This window comes from Citrus sinensis, chromosome 3, assembly GCF_022201045.2.
Source record: "Citrus sinensis cultivar Valencia sweet orange chromosome 3, DVS_A1.0, whole genome shotgun sequence".
NCBI classification, from domain to species: Eukaryota; Viridiplantae; Streptophyta; class Magnoliopsida; order Sapindales; family Rutaceae; genus Citrus; species Citrus sinensis.
Genome location: NC_068558.1, coordinates 20,742,249 through 20,762,333, shown reverse-complemented (window position 1 = coordinate 20,762,333; position 20,085 = coordinate 20,742,249). Strand labels below are relative to the sequence as shown.

At 35.8% G+C, this 20,085-nt stretch overlaps 1 protein-coding gene across 1 annotated transcript; it reads left to right on the top strand.

The window, feature by feature from the left end:
- Nucleotides 1-8,109: 8,109 nt before the first annotated feature.
- Nucleotides 8,110-9,794, top strand: LOC127900643 (uncharacterized mitochondrial protein AtMg00860-like). The gene is made up of 3 exons (XM_052435821.1): nucleotides 8,110-8,200; nucleotides 8,576-8,870; nucleotides 9,707-9,794. Exons 1-3 carry the CDS (start codon nucleotides 8,110-8,112, stop codon nucleotides 9,792-9,794), a joined length of 474 nt encoding a protein of 157 aa, XP_052291781.1.
- The last annotated feature ends 10,291 nt before the right edge of the window (nucleotides 9,795-20,085 follow it).

Sequence of the window (20,085 nt, the reverse complement as noted above, 5' to 3'; positions counted from 1 at the left end):
TAAACAAGTTGTAATAAATTAGTCATAACTCCTTCTAGAGAACTCCAAATCTAGCTCTGTAAATTGCATTGGAAAGCTAACTTAATTATCTTTCAATGGTATATAGCTTGCACGTTAGTTCTGGCTCAATCAATACCAGTGTTATTCCAAATTTGCCCTTTCTGCATTGGATCTAAATTGTGTATTTTGCTGCCTAATAGCTTGAATAATGCCAACAATGCCTTGTCTTCTCTCGAAGCCCAATTCATGATGTCTTGAATCTCGAATTGCATTTTCAGTCCACATTTTCTCAATTAATCCATTTAAAGCAGTTTGCATCTTTTTGGCTCTAGCTCTTGTAATTGGGCCTCCTTAAATGTGCAAAGGATCACTTAAAGCTTTAATGGTATTCCCTTAATGGTTCTTATCAGTGTGGTTGGGCCTTCTCTTTGTTGATTTATTAAGAGCATCTTCTGTCATGGTAGAGTTCCTCCAGAGATTAATAAAACCTCATTAGTCCTAATTCAAAAAAATGATCATCCTCAGACTTTAAAAATGTATCGCCCCATTAGTTTATGTTCAGTGGTGTATAAGATAGTCACCAAGATGATTGCCAACAGACTTAAAACGATCTTACCTCATCTTGTTAGTCCTCAACAAACAAGTTTTGTCCCGGGACGTCACATAACTGAGAACACTGTTATTGCTCAAGAGGTGATTTACTCTATGCGACGGAAAACTGGTAAGAGGGGGCAAATGATAATTAAAGCGGTCTTAGAAAAGGCCTATGACATAATAACGTGGAGTTTCATCCATGACACGCTACTAGAGGCAACAATTTCTTTTGACTTAGTTCAATTCATCATGGATTGTATTACTTATGTTAAGATGAATGTTTTATGGGAGGGGTAGATGACCGAGGATTTTGTGCCATCCAGGGGAATTAGGCAGGGGGATCCTATTTCCCCATGGCATCCTTCACGCTGTAAATATGGGAGATTGGAGACCAATGAGCCTTGTTCAAAATGAAACCCCTCTCACTTATTTATCTTTTGCTGATCTCCTACTTGCTGAGGCAACTTGTGATCAAGCTAGAGTTTTTGGTCTGTCCTTGATGCTTTCTGTGCAAGCTCAGGTGCCAAGGTCAACAAGGTTAAAACTTAGATTATTTTCTCTAAGAATGTTAAAGCAGATAAGGCTAAACAGATATGTGAACTGCTTGGGTTTTCTATAACAAATGATCTGGGAACTTATCTTGGAATGCCCCTCCTGCACTCTAGGGTCTTAAAGCGTACTTATTAGAGCATTATTGACAAGGTTGAGCAATGCCACTCCGGGTCGATTGCCACTCATTTATCCTTAGTAGGAAGAGCAACTCTTGTCTAGTTAGTGTTGCAAACTATTGCTATCTATGCAATACAAACAACAAATCTGCCTGCTAGTGTTAAAAGAAAAATTGACCAAGTTTACAGAAATTTATTTGGAGCGGTGCTAATAATCAAACAAAGATGAGCCTTATTAGTTGGGAGAGGATTTGTCGACCTAAATGTTATGGTAGATTGGATTTTAAGAACCTGGACGTAATGAATCAAGCTTTGTTGATGAAAATAGGCTAGAACCTAGTTGTCAATCCAAAAAGTTTGTGGTCGCAGGCGTTGCTTACGAAATATTTCGTGAACCATGAGAATTTGCCACATGAGTTGCCAACCAGATGTGGTTCTTACCTTTGGAAGTCTATTAGGCGAATTTGGAATGATGTAAAGAGGGGGATTTGGTGGAATGTTGGGGATGGTAAGACGGTTCGCTTCTAGTGGGATTGTTGGGTCATTAAAAATCAACCATTGATCAACTATGCTATTGCTCCAGTTCCAAACCATTCAGCAAATAAGAAAACAATGGATTTTATTAATAATGCTGGCAATTGGTTGTGGGAGAGCTTTAGTTTTTTATTACCACATAATATCTTTATGAGGATTGCTTTTTATAAGCCTCCTTCGGTAGATGATGGTGCTGACCAAGTTTTCTAGGCTGAATCAACAAAGGGGTATTTTACTGTGAAGTAAGCTTACAATGCTCTATCAAAGTCTATTGCTAGTGGGGAGAAGAAGTCTTGCATGGAGTTGGAAAGACCCCTTAGAGCATTTGTTTTTTTCATCTGGTTGGTGCCGCATGATAGACTAAAATCAGGAGTTGAATTTCAAGGCGTCATTTGCTAGTGGATTACAGTTATGATCAATGTGGCTCAACTTTTGAGAATACAATACAAGTGCTTCGAGACTATGTTATCGTGAAAAAAGTCTGGAATAGCATAATTCCTAGAAGTTTTCGTCCCTAGTTTTACATGCTTGATCTAAAGGACTGGATGTGTCAAAATTTACTAAGCAAAGGACAGATGGACTCGATTATTGGCTGGAAATTTTATTTGGAGATGTTATTTGGCGTCTGTGGTTCTAGAGGAATCAACTTCTGTTCCATCAATGATCTATGGAAAGTGTAAGCATATTATAGGATATAAAACTCAAAGCTAAGGAAATTCAAAACCTTAATAGCTCGTCTTTGGTTGTAGAGACCATGAAAATCGAGAGATGGATAACTTGGAAGTTACCTATCTAGTGTACACTGAATACATACATAGTAAGAAAGGAAATGGGGGCATCATGCGCTGGAGGCCTTATTCGCAACTACCATGGCACGCGATTCACTGGCTTTTGCTTCAACATAGGTTTCTGTTAAATTATTGTAGCAGAACTTTAGGGCCGTTACCAAGGGTTAGTTTTAGCATGGCAACATGGTGTTTGGTATTTGCACGTGGAAGTGGATAGCCACTGTGTTGTTCAAATGGTAAACAGCCAGATGGATTGCATCAATGAGTATACCCCCTAATTCGTTCCATCAGAAATCTCATCAAGCGAAATTGGGTTATAACCATCAACCGCATATATCGTGAGGCTAATTTTGCAGCGGAATTCCTAACAAATTATGCCTTGGAGTTGCCCTTAGGTTTGCATCTTTTTTCTAATCCCCCTCCGAGGGTTGTTAATCTTATTGCAAATGATTTAAATGGGATTGGTTACTCATGATATGTGTTGCCTTAACTCTTTGTAGAGCCTTTCTCTTATTAAAGAAATGGGTAATTATCCACCGACCACCTGTTTTTTTTTTCTAATTTTTTCAAAAATACACAAATCTTTTTTTTTTTTGCAGCGCTCCACCTGAAGTTAACATTTTTTTTCACTGGTCCACTCCCATTATAACATTGTTAGAACTTTGCTGACATCATAAGGGTAAATTTTTTATTTCACAACTACATTGTTTGAAGACAGAAGTGGACAGGTGCAAAACAATATAACTTTAAGTGGATTTCAGCCAAAACAAAAAATTAAGAAATGTGTATTTTGTAAAAAAATGCGAAAAAAAAGGTGGTTGGTGGATAATTAGTCTTTTACATTTGGGGGGTAAAAAAGTCATTTATATAGTATTCCATTAGTTCTCTTAACATTTTGAAGACAGAAGTGAACAAATGTAAAATAATATAACTTTGAGTGGAGTTCAACAAAAAAAATGAAGAATTGTGTATTTTTAAAAAAGTGCGAAAAAATAGGTGGTCGGTGGATAATTGCCCTAAAAAAAGAATAATTTTCTTGCTATTATAAAAAAATTTCATCCCGATTTAGACAAGTTATAAATAAGAATGAATTCTATATTGTAACAAATTATAATTTTTTAAGATATGTCTTAAAAAACTTACCTTCACATGGTAATAATTATGTGTAGATTGGAAAAAAAATATATGCTATGTTATTTTAATGGCTTAAGATAGAATAAAATATTTGTTTTAAGGTTGTTTGGAATAATGATTTATTCTTTAGACTTTTCAAATAACTTTGCATATTCCCAACACTACAAAGATATACGTACTAGTTTTTTGAAATTTGTCTATTTCTTTTATCAATATATACATATTAGACTTCATATCGTCTATTAATTAAATATCCATTGATGAGAATCATGTTGATAAAGCTTCACAAGATCCATTGAGTATCCCTGGAGGTTCAATGATAAGAGTAAGAACCAAGAAAATAGAGGAAGTATTGAGATTTGATAAGTGCATATTTTCTCTATATTTTACTATTAATTTCTCTATTTTTTTCTTGTTTTGGTTTTAAAGATTCTAATTATTTTAGTAAATTTTTAGTTTAGTTATTTTATTGAATTATATTTCATCATGTTGGCTGTTGTCTTAGTTAGGGGTGGGCAAAATCGGGTTCGGGTCGGGTTCGGGTCAAGCCGATCGGGTTTCGGGTTGTTCGGGTTAGACAAGGAACAATCCGAACATAACCCGAATTAATGACCCGACCCGAACCGACCCGAACTATATTCGGGTCGGTTCGGGTCGGGTCATTAATTCGGGTTATGTTCGGGTTGGATCGGGTTGGATTTAAAATGGGTAGAATTGAGTTCGGGTCAATTTGGGTTAGTTCGGGTCAGTTCGGGTCAATTCGGGTCAATTCGGGTCGGTTGAAATAGGGTTAGTTCGGGTTAGTTCGGGTCAGTTCGGGTCGGTTGAAATCAGGTCAATTCGGGTCAGTACGTTTTTTTTTTTTTTTAAGAACCCAATCGGGTATTCGGATCGGGTCGGGTTTGACCCGAACCGATCACAACCCGATCGGGTTTGTAAATTTCAAACCGATCAGGTTTCGATCCTGACCCGATCTGACCCGAACCCGAAATTTATCGGGTCGGATCGGGTCGGGTCGGGTAAAATGCCCACCCCTAGTCTTAGTTTTTATTTTATTATTCTAGATTTTATCCTGAATTTAATATTTGATAGTTACTTTTAATTTTTATTTTAAATTACATTATTAAATAGAGAATTAATTGGAGATTATGGATAAGATAAGGCATGAAGAAGTTCAATTTAGGAAGTAATCAAGATTAAATTGGAAATCAATTGAAAGACAAGAGAAAATAAAGTCAAGAACCCGTGGCCAACAAGAATTTGAAGAACAAAATTGGAAGTCAATTTCCTCAAGTTTCAAATGGACATGCATTATTGGAAAATAAACAATTTACTTGGGCAATTGCATGTGCATGGCAATAAAAAAAGAAAAAGAAAAAGAGGAATGGAAGTCCTAATATGATTCTAAGTGGAGAGCACGTGTCAAGACTAATAAAAACAAATTCAAAAACCAAGCCTTTTGGCTTTAGAATTGGAAAGGGTCGGTGTCCAATTATGGGCATTATATAAAGGCCATCAATTGAAGGCTGCTAGAGAGAGAACGGAAAAAAAACCCAAGAAGTAGCTACAAGAAGAAAAGAAAAAAGAGGAGTAAGTTGCACAAAACCCGAAAGCAGAATCAACTTTTTGGATTAGTCTTCATAACTGGTTTTATCAACTCTCTTATTCCCAATTCAATCATGTTACGTTAAATTTTCTATTTGGTTGGGAGTGAATTCAAAACCCTAAACATGATATATAATTAATATTCAATTTCCATCATTCAATTTATTTAATTGAAATTGTTTATATTCTTCTATAATTAATGTTTATGATTTTATTCTTTTTTTATTTGAGTGGCCAATTAGATAGGAATTGAATAAATTCTATTACTAGATTAAAATACTTGATCTATAATTGTGTCGATATTTTAATCATTAGTAGCAAATTGAAATCACTAATTTCAATTTGGAGAACATAACCTAGATTAAATAATCCGAGCTTGTGTTTATAGCCTAGATCAGCCTAATGTCTTTCTCTACTTAATGCTTCCATTATCTTAAATTTAAAGAGCTTGTCTTAAATTATTTAATGGTTAGAGATTAAGTGAAGAACTTGTTTGCCTAACGACACATTAAGAAAAGATAGAGATTAACAGAGATTATTATTGTCTAAGGTTGATAGTTTCAATAGAAATTGATGATAGAATAAATATATTGATTATATGCATGTTTGGTGGTGGCGAATGATCGTTTAACCAAAGTTTTCATCATTATTATTTCCTTCTCCTTTAATTAGAATTTTTATTAAATTATTATTTTCGTAGTTTTACTTTCTTTATTTCTTGCTATTTAGTTAAATATTCATAAACCCCCCTCCCATTTATTTATAGTTGACTTTTTCTTTAGTTAATTAGTTATTATTATTACTACTACTACTACTACTATTATTACTACTACTGTTATTACTTTATTTTAAGTGTTTGTTTTAGAGTTGATAATAATACAACTAACATAGTTTTCATGGGATCGATCCTTACTCGCTCTGACCTAGTTGTTTATATCACTAGTAAGGCTTTAAATTTGGTGTACCCTAATGACACTACCAAGGATATCTCAAATTCATGCCTTATTTAAGACACTAATCTACTAAAAATAAGTATTCAAGATAGCCAATGCTTTGTCAATATTATCCAAGCTTCTAATTTTGATTGGGAGTGACTTGCATGAAGAATAAACTAGGCTTTATCAAATTAGGAAGAAAAATTAGGCAAAATCTTTATTTCCTATTGTGTTTTGAAAACAAGATCTTTTATTTCCTTTTTATTTTATAATCTTTTATTTCTTTTTCATCTTAGGTTATATTTAGTGATAATAAACACATTTAACACTATTGCAAATATCTCTTTAGTTCTTCAAAGAACCTTCAGAATTTATCAAGATTTTGCCTTGTGGCATTCTTTCTTAACTTAACAGTCATAATCTTTCTCTTCTTTCTTGAGTGTGGCATTAACCCTAGATTTCTTATACCATTGGTTCTTATCTTTATGGATAAAGGGTAAAGGTCTTAATTTTATAATTGTTTGAATCTGAATTAGAACGATTCATGGCAAAAGAACCTCATTAAGTTCAGGGTCTCACTTATCTCTATGAGGTTCACATCAATTGGTATCAGACCTTAGGTTCTAAATTAGTTTTGATCTATTATGTGTTTATGTAGTATCTCTAATTCCGCATGATCTTGTGTCTTAATTCTTTTGAATCCATAAACCTATCTGTGTTAATTCTTCTTTTCCCCCAACTTTGTCCTAATTTTTGAATCCATAAACCTATCTATGTTAATTCTTCTTTTCCCCAACTTTGCCCTAATCCTTGAAGTTCTGTTCTTTCTCATTAAAAAAAAAAAGTTCTAGAAACCAATTGAATTTAAAAAGTGGCTAGCTATTCAAGTCTCTGCAATTTAACTAAAGAAGAAAGGGCAATTCTTATTGTATCAAGACTTATATTCTTCTTTGTCTTTCTTTGTTTAATTTTTGATTCTTAGTGAACCAGATGATGATCCTATGCCACCTTTGGAGGATGCTAATAATGGTGTTGAGTATCCTGTTGATGGTAAATTAATGGTTGCTAGGCATGCTCTCAACATGCAAGTAAAAGAAGATGCAGAGGTACAATGTGATAACATCTTTCATACTAGATGCCACATCAAAGATAAGGTATGTAGTATGATAATTGATGGTGGAAGTTGTACTAATGTAGTTGGCACTAGTTTAGTTGGCAATATGATAGGCGTGTGACACATGATGGTTGCTTAAGTAGATATTCCTTTGTAATGAATAAAAAAAAATCACTCTTGTACCTTTAACACCGAGACGAATGTATGAGGATCAAATGTCAATGCAAAAAGAGAGTAATACAAAAAAAGAAAAATAAGAGTACGAAAGAAAGAGAGATTAAGAGAAGAACAAGTGGAAAGATAGAAAATAAATGAGAATATTGTTAAGAGAAAAGAGAGGCAGCAGGTGAATTTGTTTGCAAAAGAGAGCGAGGTTAAGAAGGTTTTCTTTTCAAAATAGCCTATCATTGTACTTTTCTGCAAAGAGGCTTGTTTACATACTAATGAACTTAACGCTTCTTTGCCTAGTGCTATTGTGACTCTTTTGTAGGACTTTGAAGATGTGTTTCAAAATGAAGTTCCTAATGGTTTGCCACCTAATAGGGGAATTGAGCTTCAAATGGACTTTATCCTTGGAGCTAACATTCCAAATAGGCCCGCATATAGAATCAATCCCAATGACACAAAAGAGCTTTAAAGGAAAGTTGAAGAACTCTTAGCAAAGGGATATGTGAGGGAGAGCATGAGTCCATGTACGGTACCAGTTCTACTATTGCCCAAAAAATGTAACACGGAAGATGTTTGTTGACTGTCATGCAATCAATAAAATCACTGTAAAGTATAGACATCCTATTCTTAGACTTGATGACATGATTGATGAATTGCATGGTTCTTGTGTGTTTAGTAAAATTAATCTTAAAAGTGGATATCATCGTATTAGGATTAGAGAGGGAGATGAGTGAAAAACTACCTTTAAAAAAAAATATGGTTTATCTAAGTCGTTAGTGATGCCATTTGGGTTATCTAATGCGCATAGCACTTTTATGAGGTTAATAAACCATGTTTTGTGTGCTCTTATGAGTAAGTTTGTAGTTGTCTATTTTGATGATAGTTTGATCTATAGTAAAAGTCTAGATGAATACATTGAGCATTTGCAAAGTGTATTGAGTGTTTTAAGGAAAGAAAAGTTGTATGCTAATTTGAAGAAGTGTTCTTTTTATACAAATTAGATTTTTTTTCTTGGTTATGTTGTAAGTGCCAAAGGAATTGAGGTTGATGAAGAGAAGGTAAAGGCTATTAAAGAGTGGCCTACACCTAAAAGTGTAAGTGACGTAAGAAGTTTTCATGGTTTGGCTAGTTTTTATAGAAGATTTGTGAAAGATTTTAGCACCCATGCTGCATCATTAACTGAAATTGTAAAGAAACATGTGGGATTTAAGTGGGGTAGTGAACAAGAAATGCCATTTAATCTAATCAAGGAGAAATTGGTTTATGCACCATTACTTGCTTTTAAAATTGAGTACGATGCTTCAGGGATAGGTATTGGAGTTATTTTGATGTAAGAAGGGCATCCAATTGCCTATTTTAGTGAGAAATTGAATGGAGCAACATAATAGGCAACGAAGTACGTGGCGTTGTTAGACCAAAGTAATGACGAAAAGATCGTCCTTTGGACCAGTAGTCCGCATGCTTGGGTTTCCAGCTGATATACTCAGATGAAAAACAGAAAACTTAAAACATTTTCATTTTAGGTTATACAACCCAAAACAGACTTTTTTGTCTTAAAACAGGGTACCAAACCAGATAAAAATTATTTAAAGTTTTCTGATGCACATGATCCTCATGAAAGGCAAGTGCAGAGCATACTTCTTTATTTTCAAAATGAACATATTTAAATCTTCCTGTTTTCTCTTAGAATGTTAGAACTTCATTAACAGAGAGAAGAAAGAAAGTTTAGAACTTCATGTTTAAGAAATACACGCTTTTATTTCTTAATCTCCGGTTCTGATTTACAAAGGAAGAGATCATCTTTTATATAGGATGAGGAGGAGACAATCTTGATAAGACAAGACCCTTATCAAGATACTTTACTTTATAAAAGCAAACTTTAATAATTAAAGCATGACTCAGTATACTTTAATAATTACACATGACAAATTTTTCTAAAAGTAAAAAGCAAACTTTTAATTAAAGCATGACTTAGCATACTTTAATAATTACACACAACAAACTTTTCTAAAAGTAAAAAGCAAACTTTAATTAAAGCATGACTCAGCATACTTTTATAATTACACACGACAAACTTATAGCTATGGGGATGAAAGATTCATGTAGTCTTCGTCAGAGGAGCTATCTGTGTCATCTTTTGCTAACTTTTTCTTTGGATGCTTGCAGGTGGGACTACATGGTGGCCATGGGCAATGTTGTGCTTTTGGACAATGCGAAGGGAATGTCACCATTTGATTGGGTGGCTAAAAGTTAGGTGGATAAGCACTGGTACTAGCTCTAGATAATGAAGGTTCTTCTAGCTGTGATGAATCCTAGAGTGGTTGGAGATACTGGCTTAAGGGGAGGAAGTCAGTCCAAGGGTCTTGAGCATCTTGGAATAAGAAATCTGTGAAATTTGGTTTTTCTTCTTTGATGATGATACCTGTGGGTTTTGGTTTTGAAATGGACGAAGGGGTGGGAATCATAATGATGTCATGTTGTGGACCTAAAGACCCATGGAATATGTCTTTATGTGGTTCAAGTTGGTGATTGAGGTGGCAAAGGAAATTTTGAAGGTTTTTCTGGATTCTATTGTCTTGTTCAACAATTGCTGGATGTGGTGTTGTGAACCATTCGAACAATTGGTCTTGAGTATAAAAAGAGTTGGTGTTTGGATGCTGGAAATATGGCTTGTGGATAATGAACACGGAGGTGAACATATTTGCTTCTGATTCATGCATTGGATCAAGGTTGTAGACCGTGGATAATTGCTGTAACTTTTTTCTCCACCAGGGAAGTAGAGAGAACCGCTCAAGAAGGGTCCAGGTCAAGGAGGTTGATTTGTCAGGATTCATGAGATGATTCAGGGTAGGTTTTACAGGGAGAATTAACTTGGTGGCGTAAAGAACAGTTAAGCACCAGATGTACCATAACTCATCTTCAGTTACATCCTTGGAAGGGTCAATGTTTAAACCTGTGAGAAACAAGTTTTCAGGGTGAAAAGTTGAGAAAGAAAATGAATCTGCTAACATGTAGGCTTTCATGAAAAACCTAAAAACATATCTTTTTGCAAATTCTTGGATGTCAAAAATTGTGGAAAAGGTTTTCCCGAGAGGAAAAGTCTTGTGGGTTAAGGCTTGGTTTGGTAGAGAGGTGGCCATGGAAATTATAGGAAAGTAGTATCCTCTAGATATGCAATGCAGAGGTGTTATTGGTTTTGCAAGTCTTGAGAGTAGATCTAGAATGAGGTTCTGGGTTCCTTTTATATGCTTCACAGAGAAGTCATATTTTGAGAACTAGTCTTTGAGTCTGAGCAACATCTTTTTTGGAACTGTTTTCCCTTTACAATTCATGAAAATGATAGTCGATAAAATGGTATTCAAATTTCTTGATACCATTCTTTACAGCTAAGATCTCTTTGTACACAATGTGGTAGTGCTGCTGTGTGTCAAAGAAATGTCCACTAGCATAAGCAATAAAGGTTTCTTTGCCATTTATTTCTTCGAGAAGAATAGCACCCCATGATTTGTCACTTGCATCTGTCTGGAGTATCTGTTTGCCATCTGTGATGAGCTTTAATGGCAGCGGATTTTGAGCAATCTTTTTTAAAGTGGTGACAGCAAGTGTGTGGTTATCATTCCATTCTGGTGGCTTTTTCTTTAATAAAGCCGAAAGCTGATTGGTATGGTGATCGACATGAGGAATAAAGTCTCTGATGTAATTGATGATGCCAAGAAATTGTTGTATCTGTTTCTTGGTGAGTTGTTGATCTAGAAAGTGGACCAATTCTTAGGCAATGTGCTTTCTTGGCTGGTAACATAATTCTGTAAGTCTAGATGATATCAAAAAATTGATTTAATAATTGGCAATGTTCTTCATGTGTGCCTGAAAACAACAAAATATCGTCAATTTAAATTAATGCATGATGCAGGATGGGTTGAAAGATTTTGACCATGGCTTTTGAAAAATGGAGGGACCAGTTTTTAAGTCGAAAGGTAAAACTGTCCATTGATAATGAGCATTAGGGATGCAAAAAGCTGTTTTGGATCTTTCTAAAGGTTCAATGCCAATTTGCCAAAAACCTGACTTGAGGTCAAATTTTGAAAAGATCTGGGCATTTTTTAGATAAGTGAAGATGCTTTGTCTCTTTGGTAAAGGAAAATTATTGTTGAGTGTTAGAAAATGTATATTTATAAAGGAGAAAATCGTCATTTTACACTTCAAGTTTTACTAACACCCTTTCTTTTATGTATTTAAACTACTTATCATTTAATTATGTGTGTTGTATTATAATTAAGTATTTTATGTATTTTAGGATAATCTAAGTCACTTTCAATAGATTTCTCTTCAATTTATTCTCGCTATTTCAATTCCAATTTTAGGATAATCTAAGTCACTTTCACCACAAATCCAGCCACCCTCATATAAAATTAATTCTACACAATTAAAATTCACCTCCTCGTGGGATCGATACTTGTCACCATTGATCTATTCTACAATAGATTCGTGCACTTGCGAGTTCAATAAAATTTGCACAACAAGTTTTTGGCGCCGTTACTGGGGAGGTAAGTAATTTTTATTCATAGAATTAATTTTTGTGAATAATTCCATTTAATTGTTTTCTTGTATTTTTTTTCTTTAAAAAAAAAGAAAAAAGAAAAAAAAAGTGAATCTACATTTAAAGGTTAGTATTTCTTTTCTTTTTCTCTTCTTTAAAATTCTGTAAGTTAATTTTCAATTTATTTTTCTTTGTAAATTTTTTTTATTTATCTTATTAATTTATTTTTAGTTAATTTATTTCACGTATTTGTTTTTGTGTATTTTTATAGAAAGGTTTTAATAGTGTGATAAGGTTAGTAACGTAATTTCTCATTTTTCTTTATTTTTATTTGTTTTGTTCCCATTTATTTTTGTGTTTCTTGCATGCATGGTCGTAAGTCATTATTACCTAATCTTGAACCTATAAATCTTGAACTAGAAAAAACACTTCGCACACATAAGCACGTTAAAAATAAATTTTGAATGGATTTACAAGCACAACAGGAGAGGCCATTTAAGGACTACTTTAGTCCCTTAGCTAATTTGAGCACATCATGCATAAGATACCCAAATGTAGCTACTAGGAGTTTTGAATTAAAACCTAGTGTGCTAAATTGTCTCCCAACATTCTATGGCCTAGAAAATGAGGGCCCATATAATCATTTGAATGATTTTCATGCTGTTTGTCAAACATTTAGATATGAAAATTTTTCAGATGTTGATGTTAAACTTAGACTATTCCCATTTTCTTTAAAAGATAGAGCTCGTTCATGGCTGAATACATTACCTGCTAATGGCATCACATCATGGGAACAAATGGTAACTAAATTTTTGAATAAATATTTCCCAGTGCATAAAACCAATGCTATTCGAAGGAAAATTTCAGAGTTTACCCAGAGAGATGATGAGCAGTTTTTCGAAATATGGGAGCGATTCAATGGGCTACTCTTGAAGTGTCCACATCATGGGCACGAGAAATGGCACTAATGCCAATACATTTTGGAGGGATTATTGCTGAATGTGTAAGAATGGCTAATGTCAAAAAGTGCATCAGAGATTTGGGAATTCTTCCAGCGACAAGCGGATAATTCCCAACAACGAAGTTGGTCGCTCAGGAATACTAAAAGAATTAAAGGAGTCAATGAGGTTCACATTGACGAATCAACGTCGGGAATCAAAGAAGTCAAGGAGATGGTTGAAAGTCTCTCTCGACAAATAGCATCGTTATCAACTGTTAAATCAACAGAACCACATGACCCTGACTCATATCCAGATCAAGCCAATGCCATAGGTGTAATGAGAAAGCCATCGAATTACAACCCATACTCCAACACATATAACCCTGGATGGAGAGACCACCCTAATTTTTCATGGTCTCAAGGATTCCAACAGAATGGACCAGCAGCTCCAGCTCCACCAATGCAACCAGTTCCTCAAATTCCTCAAGCCTTTCATCCACCATTTAGACCATCCAATCAGAACCAGAACTACTCTCAACCCAGACCATGGGAGGATGCATTCCAGAATTTCAAGAATGTTACTCACTCTACGATTGAGCAACAGAATCGCACCATTGATGGACTACGAAATGAGTTGAGAGCAGGCTTCAACTCACAAGCCCAATCAGTTTCAAGCCAGAAGATGGTAGGACAAATTGTTTCTTCAGTTCAGAACTTGGCAATGACTGTTGAGAAATGTAAATTTCCAAGTCTACTAGTGCCTAATCCTAAAGGAGTACATGAAGCAAGTACCAGTTCACCACAACAGGATGGAGAGGTCAAAGCAGTCATGATCTTACGAAAAGGAAAAGAAGTCGACAACAAAGTAGAGATGCCAGTGACAAAAGAAAATCAAATTGTACCTGTGAATGTTGATGACTCACCATCGGAAGAGAAAGAAGAAACTAACTCACAAGAATATGTTCCCAAAGCTCCATTTCCTCAGAGGTTAACTAAAGGAAAGAAGGGAAAATCCACAGGTGAGATTCTTGAAATCTTCAAACAGGTAAGTGTTAACATCCCTTTACTTGATGCTATAAAGCAAGTTCCATCTTATGCCAAGTTTCGTAAAGACCTTTGTACTAAAAAGAGAAACATTCATGTTCAAAAGAAGGCATTTTTAACAGAAAACGTTAGTTCTATACTCCAACATAAAATTCCTCTAAAATGCAAAGACCCAAGCTCCCCCACTATCTCATGTAGCATAGGGAACTATAAAATTGAGAATGCTTTGTTGGATTTAAGAGCTAGTGTAAATCTGTTACCTTACTCAATTTTCGTGAAACTTGGACTGGGACAATTACACCAAACTCCAGTGGTGTTACAACTTGCAGATCGGTCCACGAAAATATCTCGTGGTATTATAGAGGGCGTGCTTATCCAGGTAGACAAGTTTTATTTTCCCGTTGATTTCATTGTAATTGACACTCAACCAATATAGGATTTAAGGAAGCACATCCCTGTTATTCTAGGCCGACCTTTCTTGGCAACTGCGGATGCTCACATTCAATGCAGGACTGGAAATATGTAGTTGTCCTTCGGCAACATGACTATGGAGCTGAACATCTTCAACATTGTCAAACAACCTCACAATGCAGATGATGGAATTGTTGATGTGGATTTAATTGAAGCATTAGTTGATGACACTTTTCTTTTAAACCTTAGTGATGACCCTTTACAAACATGTTTAACTCACTTTGATATTGACAGATCAGTCGATGAGGTCAACGCCCTACTTAACTCAGCACCATCCATGGACACTAATAAATGGAAGTCAAGAGTTGAACAACTAGCACCATCAGAGAAGAAACTCATCCCATCATCAGAATCACCACCGAAACTCGAGCTCAAACCATTACCCAACACTTTGGAATATGCATTTTTGGGAGATGAAAGCACTCTACCGGTAATCATCTCATCATCCCTAAATGACGAACAAAAAGGTAAGTTGCTGGATGTTTTAAAAGAGTACAAAGGAGCATTAGGATGGACCATAGCAGACATTAAAAGTATAAACCCAGTAGACTGCATGCATTACATTCACCTTGATGCAAATGCTAAACCTACTAGGGAAATGCAACGTCGGTTAAATCCTAACATGAAAGAAGTTGTTAGAACTGAAGTCCTTAAGCTATTAGATGCATGTATCATTTACCCCATTTCTAATAGTTCATGGGTCAGTCCTATACAAGTTGTCCCCAAAAAGTCAGGAGTCACAGTAGTTACGAATGCTGATAATGAATTGATACCCACTAGAGTGACTACATGATGGCGTGTATGCATTCATCAAATGCTTGATAGATTAGCAGGCCATGAATTTTATTGCTTTCTAGATGGCTACTCCGGATATAATCAGATTCCTATAGTACCAAAAGATCAAGAGAAAATCACTTTCACTTGCCCTTTTGGCACTTTTGCATATAGGAGGATGCCATTTGGATTATGTAATGCACCTGCTACATTTCAACGATGCATGTTAAGCATTTTTTCTAATATGGTTGAACGATTCCTTGAAGTCTTTATGGACAATTTCTCTGTCTTTGGTGACTCGTTTGATCAATGTTTACATCATCTAACACTAGTTCTGCAGAGATGTATCGAGAAGAACTTAGTCTTAAATTGGGAGAAGTGCCATTTTATGGTGAAACCAGGTATTGTTCTCGGTCACATCATTTCGAGCAAAGGTATTGAGATTGACAAAGCCAAGGTGGATCTCATTTCTAATCTTCCTCCACCCAAAACAGTCAGAGAAGTAAGATCTTTCCTTGGGCATGCTGGTTTTTATAGGCGTTTCATTAAAGATTTTAGCAAAGTTTCTAGACCCTTATGCAATCTACTTGCTAAGGATGTACCTTTTACCATGCTATGCCTTGCTAAGATCTGTGACCAAAAAGATTTCTTGAAAGACCTTATTGAATACAAAGAACCCTTTGCCTCAGCCTGTAAAAAACCCTATCTCAAAATCCAGTGCAAAGATGACAAAAAGTGCACTTGTCCAACCACCAAAAAGAAACACTTTCAGAAGCATTTCCAAAGATCCTCTTCCAAAAAATCAAAGAAGCCTTACAGATACTTTAGAAAAAAGGATCATTCCCAGTACAGAAAGAAGAAACAGAATCGCTGTTTATTTGTAAGAAACGCGGACATTTTGCCCACAATTGCCCAAATAAGTCAGCCAAGTCTGTTCGTCTCATTCAGCACTTACAGCAATCTTCCATCCTTTCTGACAATGAAGATGTTGAATCCATCTTCTCAGAATAGTCCGAGAAAGATGATCATACAGCCTTCATTCTTTCCAACTCAACAGATTCAGAATCAGATGAAATATCTGTGATCTCTACTATTCAAGAGATTAACCATATTCGTCCCACACTTCCTGGTCCATCAGTAAAAATCTCAGTCATCCCTTCTAAATTCCATAAACCTATCTCAGTTATTGGTTTCCTTGATACTGGCGCACAGTGCAGTATGCTTAATCCTAGAATCTTTCCTCTGGATTATTGGGAAACCCACACTGAATACTTCAGAGCTACAAATGGTAAAATTTTTGAAACATCTCTCATTACCAAAAAACCCATTAGTATCCAATTCTTCCCCAACTGTATCATTTGGCAAAAGATTATTGGTTCCGATTTGCCAGACAAAGATCTCCTTATCGGATTTGATATCCTTTAACTGGTAAGAAACCTCTTCATTACACCAACAGGCATTAAATTCAAACAAATGTTTATGCCTTATACAGATGTCCTTCGTCTGTATACATTGTCAGATACAACTCCTCCTTATACCTCCATTTCTCAAAAGTTCCTTGAACTTTGTCTTGAAAATCACTCTCGATTTGCACATCCCTCACCACTTTGGCAAAATGAACAATTTTTCATCCATCTTCCTTTCAAGCTTAATGAAGACATCAATCCCACAAAAGCTACACACCCATGGATGCCCCCATCTGATCTCATTCTCTCCAAGCAAGAATGCACTCAATTGCTTCGGTAAGGTCTCATAGAACCTACTACTTCAGATTGGGCTTGTCAAGCTTTCTATGTTGAAAAACGATCTGAATTAGTTCGTTGAAAAAAGAGATTAGTTATTGATTACCAGCCCACTTAATGCTTTCCTTAAAGATGATAAATTTCCTCTCCCCAAGATCCAGTCCCTATTCATTCATCTTCAAGTTGCAAAGGTATTTTCAAAGTTTGATCTCAAAGCTGGTTTTTGGCAACTTGGTATTTCCCCAGAAAATCATCCCAAAACAGCCTTCTATATCCCTAATGCTCATTATCAGTGGACAGTTCTACCCTTCGGTCTCAAAGTTGCTCCATCTTTATTTAAAAAAGCAATGGTTAAGATTTTTTCTTCGATCCTCCATCATGCTTTGATCTACATTGACGACATCCTGTTGTTTTCTCATAACCACCAAACACATCAACAACTCCTTTTAGATTTCCTGGAAATCGTGCAGACACATGGCATCATGCTTTCTGAAAAGAAAAGCAGCATAGGAAATGAATCTATTGACTTTCTTGGCATGGTCTTAAAAGATGGTCACTACCATCCAGGATCACACATTGCAGCAGAATTATTAAAGTTTCCCAACATCGATCTTACCAAAAAACAAATTTAACAGTTCGTTGGAATTGTTAATTATGTCAGAGACTTTATTTCTAAAGTGGCAGTCCACACCAGCCAGCTATCCTGCATGCTTAAAAAGACAGCTCCACCCTCCAGCTCAGACAGACGCTGTAAAGCAGCTTAAAAAGATAGCCCAGTCACCTCCTCCACTCAAATTCCCACTACCGGACAACGCATTCTCCAGACAGATGCTAGTGATGACTTTTGGAGTGCAATCCTCCTGGAAAAGCTCGGTGACTCAGAGTCCTATTGCGCTCATGCAAGTGGACAATTCCAAGATTCAGAAAAGAATTATCACGTCATTTACAAGGAAATTCTTGCGGTAAAATATGGAATCAAGAAATTTGAATTTCATCTCATCAGTCATAATTTCCTCATTCGAATGGACAACATTTATTTTCCAAAGATCTTTGACTTCAAGAACAAATTGCTTCCTGACAAGCAATTGCTCAACTTAAAGACATGGTTTGCAAAGTATGACTATACAGTCCAACACATCAAAGGTGATAAAAATCTTATCCCTGATTTCCTCACCCCGACCATCTATAAATAGCCCTGTTCTCATCTCTTCCATCCAAACCATCCCAATAATAGCCATGTATCGAACACTCCCCTTCAAAGCTCTCACTCAAAAAACTTTCCCTCTAAACCTCACTTTTAGTTCAGCCTTCCAAATCCAAAGCTTTGCAAAGAAGTTCATTTACAGGTATTTCATGAATGTTCACAGAACCAAACTCGAAAGGTTTCCCTCTCTATGCTTAGAACATATGTTCCTCTCTAGTTTCACCATTATTCCCAGTCTCACCATCTTTGAAGATGAGCTATGGTACATGTGGTGTCTCACAGTCCTGTTTGCTACAAAACTTGTTCTTCTTGTCCGACCAACCCTTAAGCATATCTCCACACTCGATCATGCACCCACACTTCTCTGGACGCTCCTTGAATGGTTTTCACCACTCACTTGGCGGCGTAAACAATTACAGAATATATCTAACTTTCATTAGTTAGATTGAATTCCAGATCCAGAAGCAGATATGTTTACTTCGGTATTCATAGTCCACAAGCCCTATTTTCAACATCCTCAGACAAAAGACTACTGGACACAGGACATGGCGTATGAATGGAAAACATTCCCTCATCCTTTCCCTCTTGACCATGATCCAACAATCATCTCCACCCTCAAAGCTTACTTGTTAGAGCTCAACAATATCCCACCTGCTACAACAAACATTCACCACACCTCCATTGGTCCTTCTCACACTCGTGAGATTCTACCAGGCACTCAAATATGTACTCCAGGTTCCAGTTCTAGTCCTCATGGCATTCTTGTTCGAGAACAAAGACCTGACTACACCAATGTTCTCTTTCAAGACGCTCAAGACCCTTGGACAGACTTTCAATCTTTATTACAAGCCCAAGACACTCAGTACACAGTCACTGAACCAGGCTCTTTGTCTACTCCAACTCAAGCACAATGACCAACAAGTCCCGAATTAGATGAAGACATCCTGATCTACCAAGAGATCCAAAGAGCAAAAGAAAAATATGAAAATAATACAGGTACGTGGCGTTGTTACACCTGAACTATGATAGTGCTAGACTATCCTTTGGACCAGTAGTCTGCAAATTCTGGTTTCCAGCCGATATACCTATAGTCTCTGAGATATAAAACCTAAAAAAGAAAAAACCATTGATCACGATACCACCCGAAAACAGGTCACCTCTGACCTTCAATGGACTTGAATTTTACATCAGCAATTTCAACATTTAAATTTTATTTTACTTTAATTACAACTTGAATTTCAACAATAATTAAGAAAATTTTAAAAAATTTCAAAAATAAGGAGTCAAGAAGGTATATTTTACTTCTACATAATTATTATAAAAATAGATAATTAAGAAGAAATGGTAGTAGCAAGAAAATTGAGATGACGAATTTAGCAATGGACTATGTACTTTGTATTTCAAGAAACTTTTTTTTACTTAAAAAAATGATTTAATTAAATACAATAATTTTCTTTGTAAAAAAGAGAGCAATAAATTGATTAGGAACTTTGATAAGTGCTATATGAAGGGCAGCTGATATTGATGATTCTATAGCTAAGGTTCTGTTTGAATTTTAGAGAACGTCTTGGACCATAATGCAGTTCGTTGCGAGTTGTCAGTGTTCTTTGTCTAGAAGTAGAATACTTGCTGAAGAGGTGGGGTTTATATTGCTATGCCCTAAGCCATTGTCCTTTGTTGAGTAAAGACGCTCTTCATGTGTTTGAACCTTCTTCTTTTCTGACATTGAATTCTCTTGTTCTAATCTTCAGCTTGTTAGCCATCAAAAAGGTAATATGGGAAGGCTAAGCAATAGGTTGGGAATGTGGATGTTTGATCAGGCGCTCATGATGG

Excerpts from the sequence above, each read along its gene's own strand:
- LOC127900643 (XM_052435821.1), top strand. The coding sequence starts at position 8,110 with ATGTTTGTTGACTGTCATGCAATCAATAAAATCACTGTAAAGTATAGA. Across the intron at positions 8,201-8,575 it reads CATGATTGATGAATTGCATG|GAATTGAGGTTGATGAAGAG; the intron begins GTTCTTGTGTGT and ends TAAGTGCCAAAG. Across the intron at positions 8,871-9,706 it reads GGTATTGGAGTTATTTTGAT|GTGGGACTACATGGTGGCCA; the intron begins GTAAGAAGGGCA and ends GGATGCTTGCAG.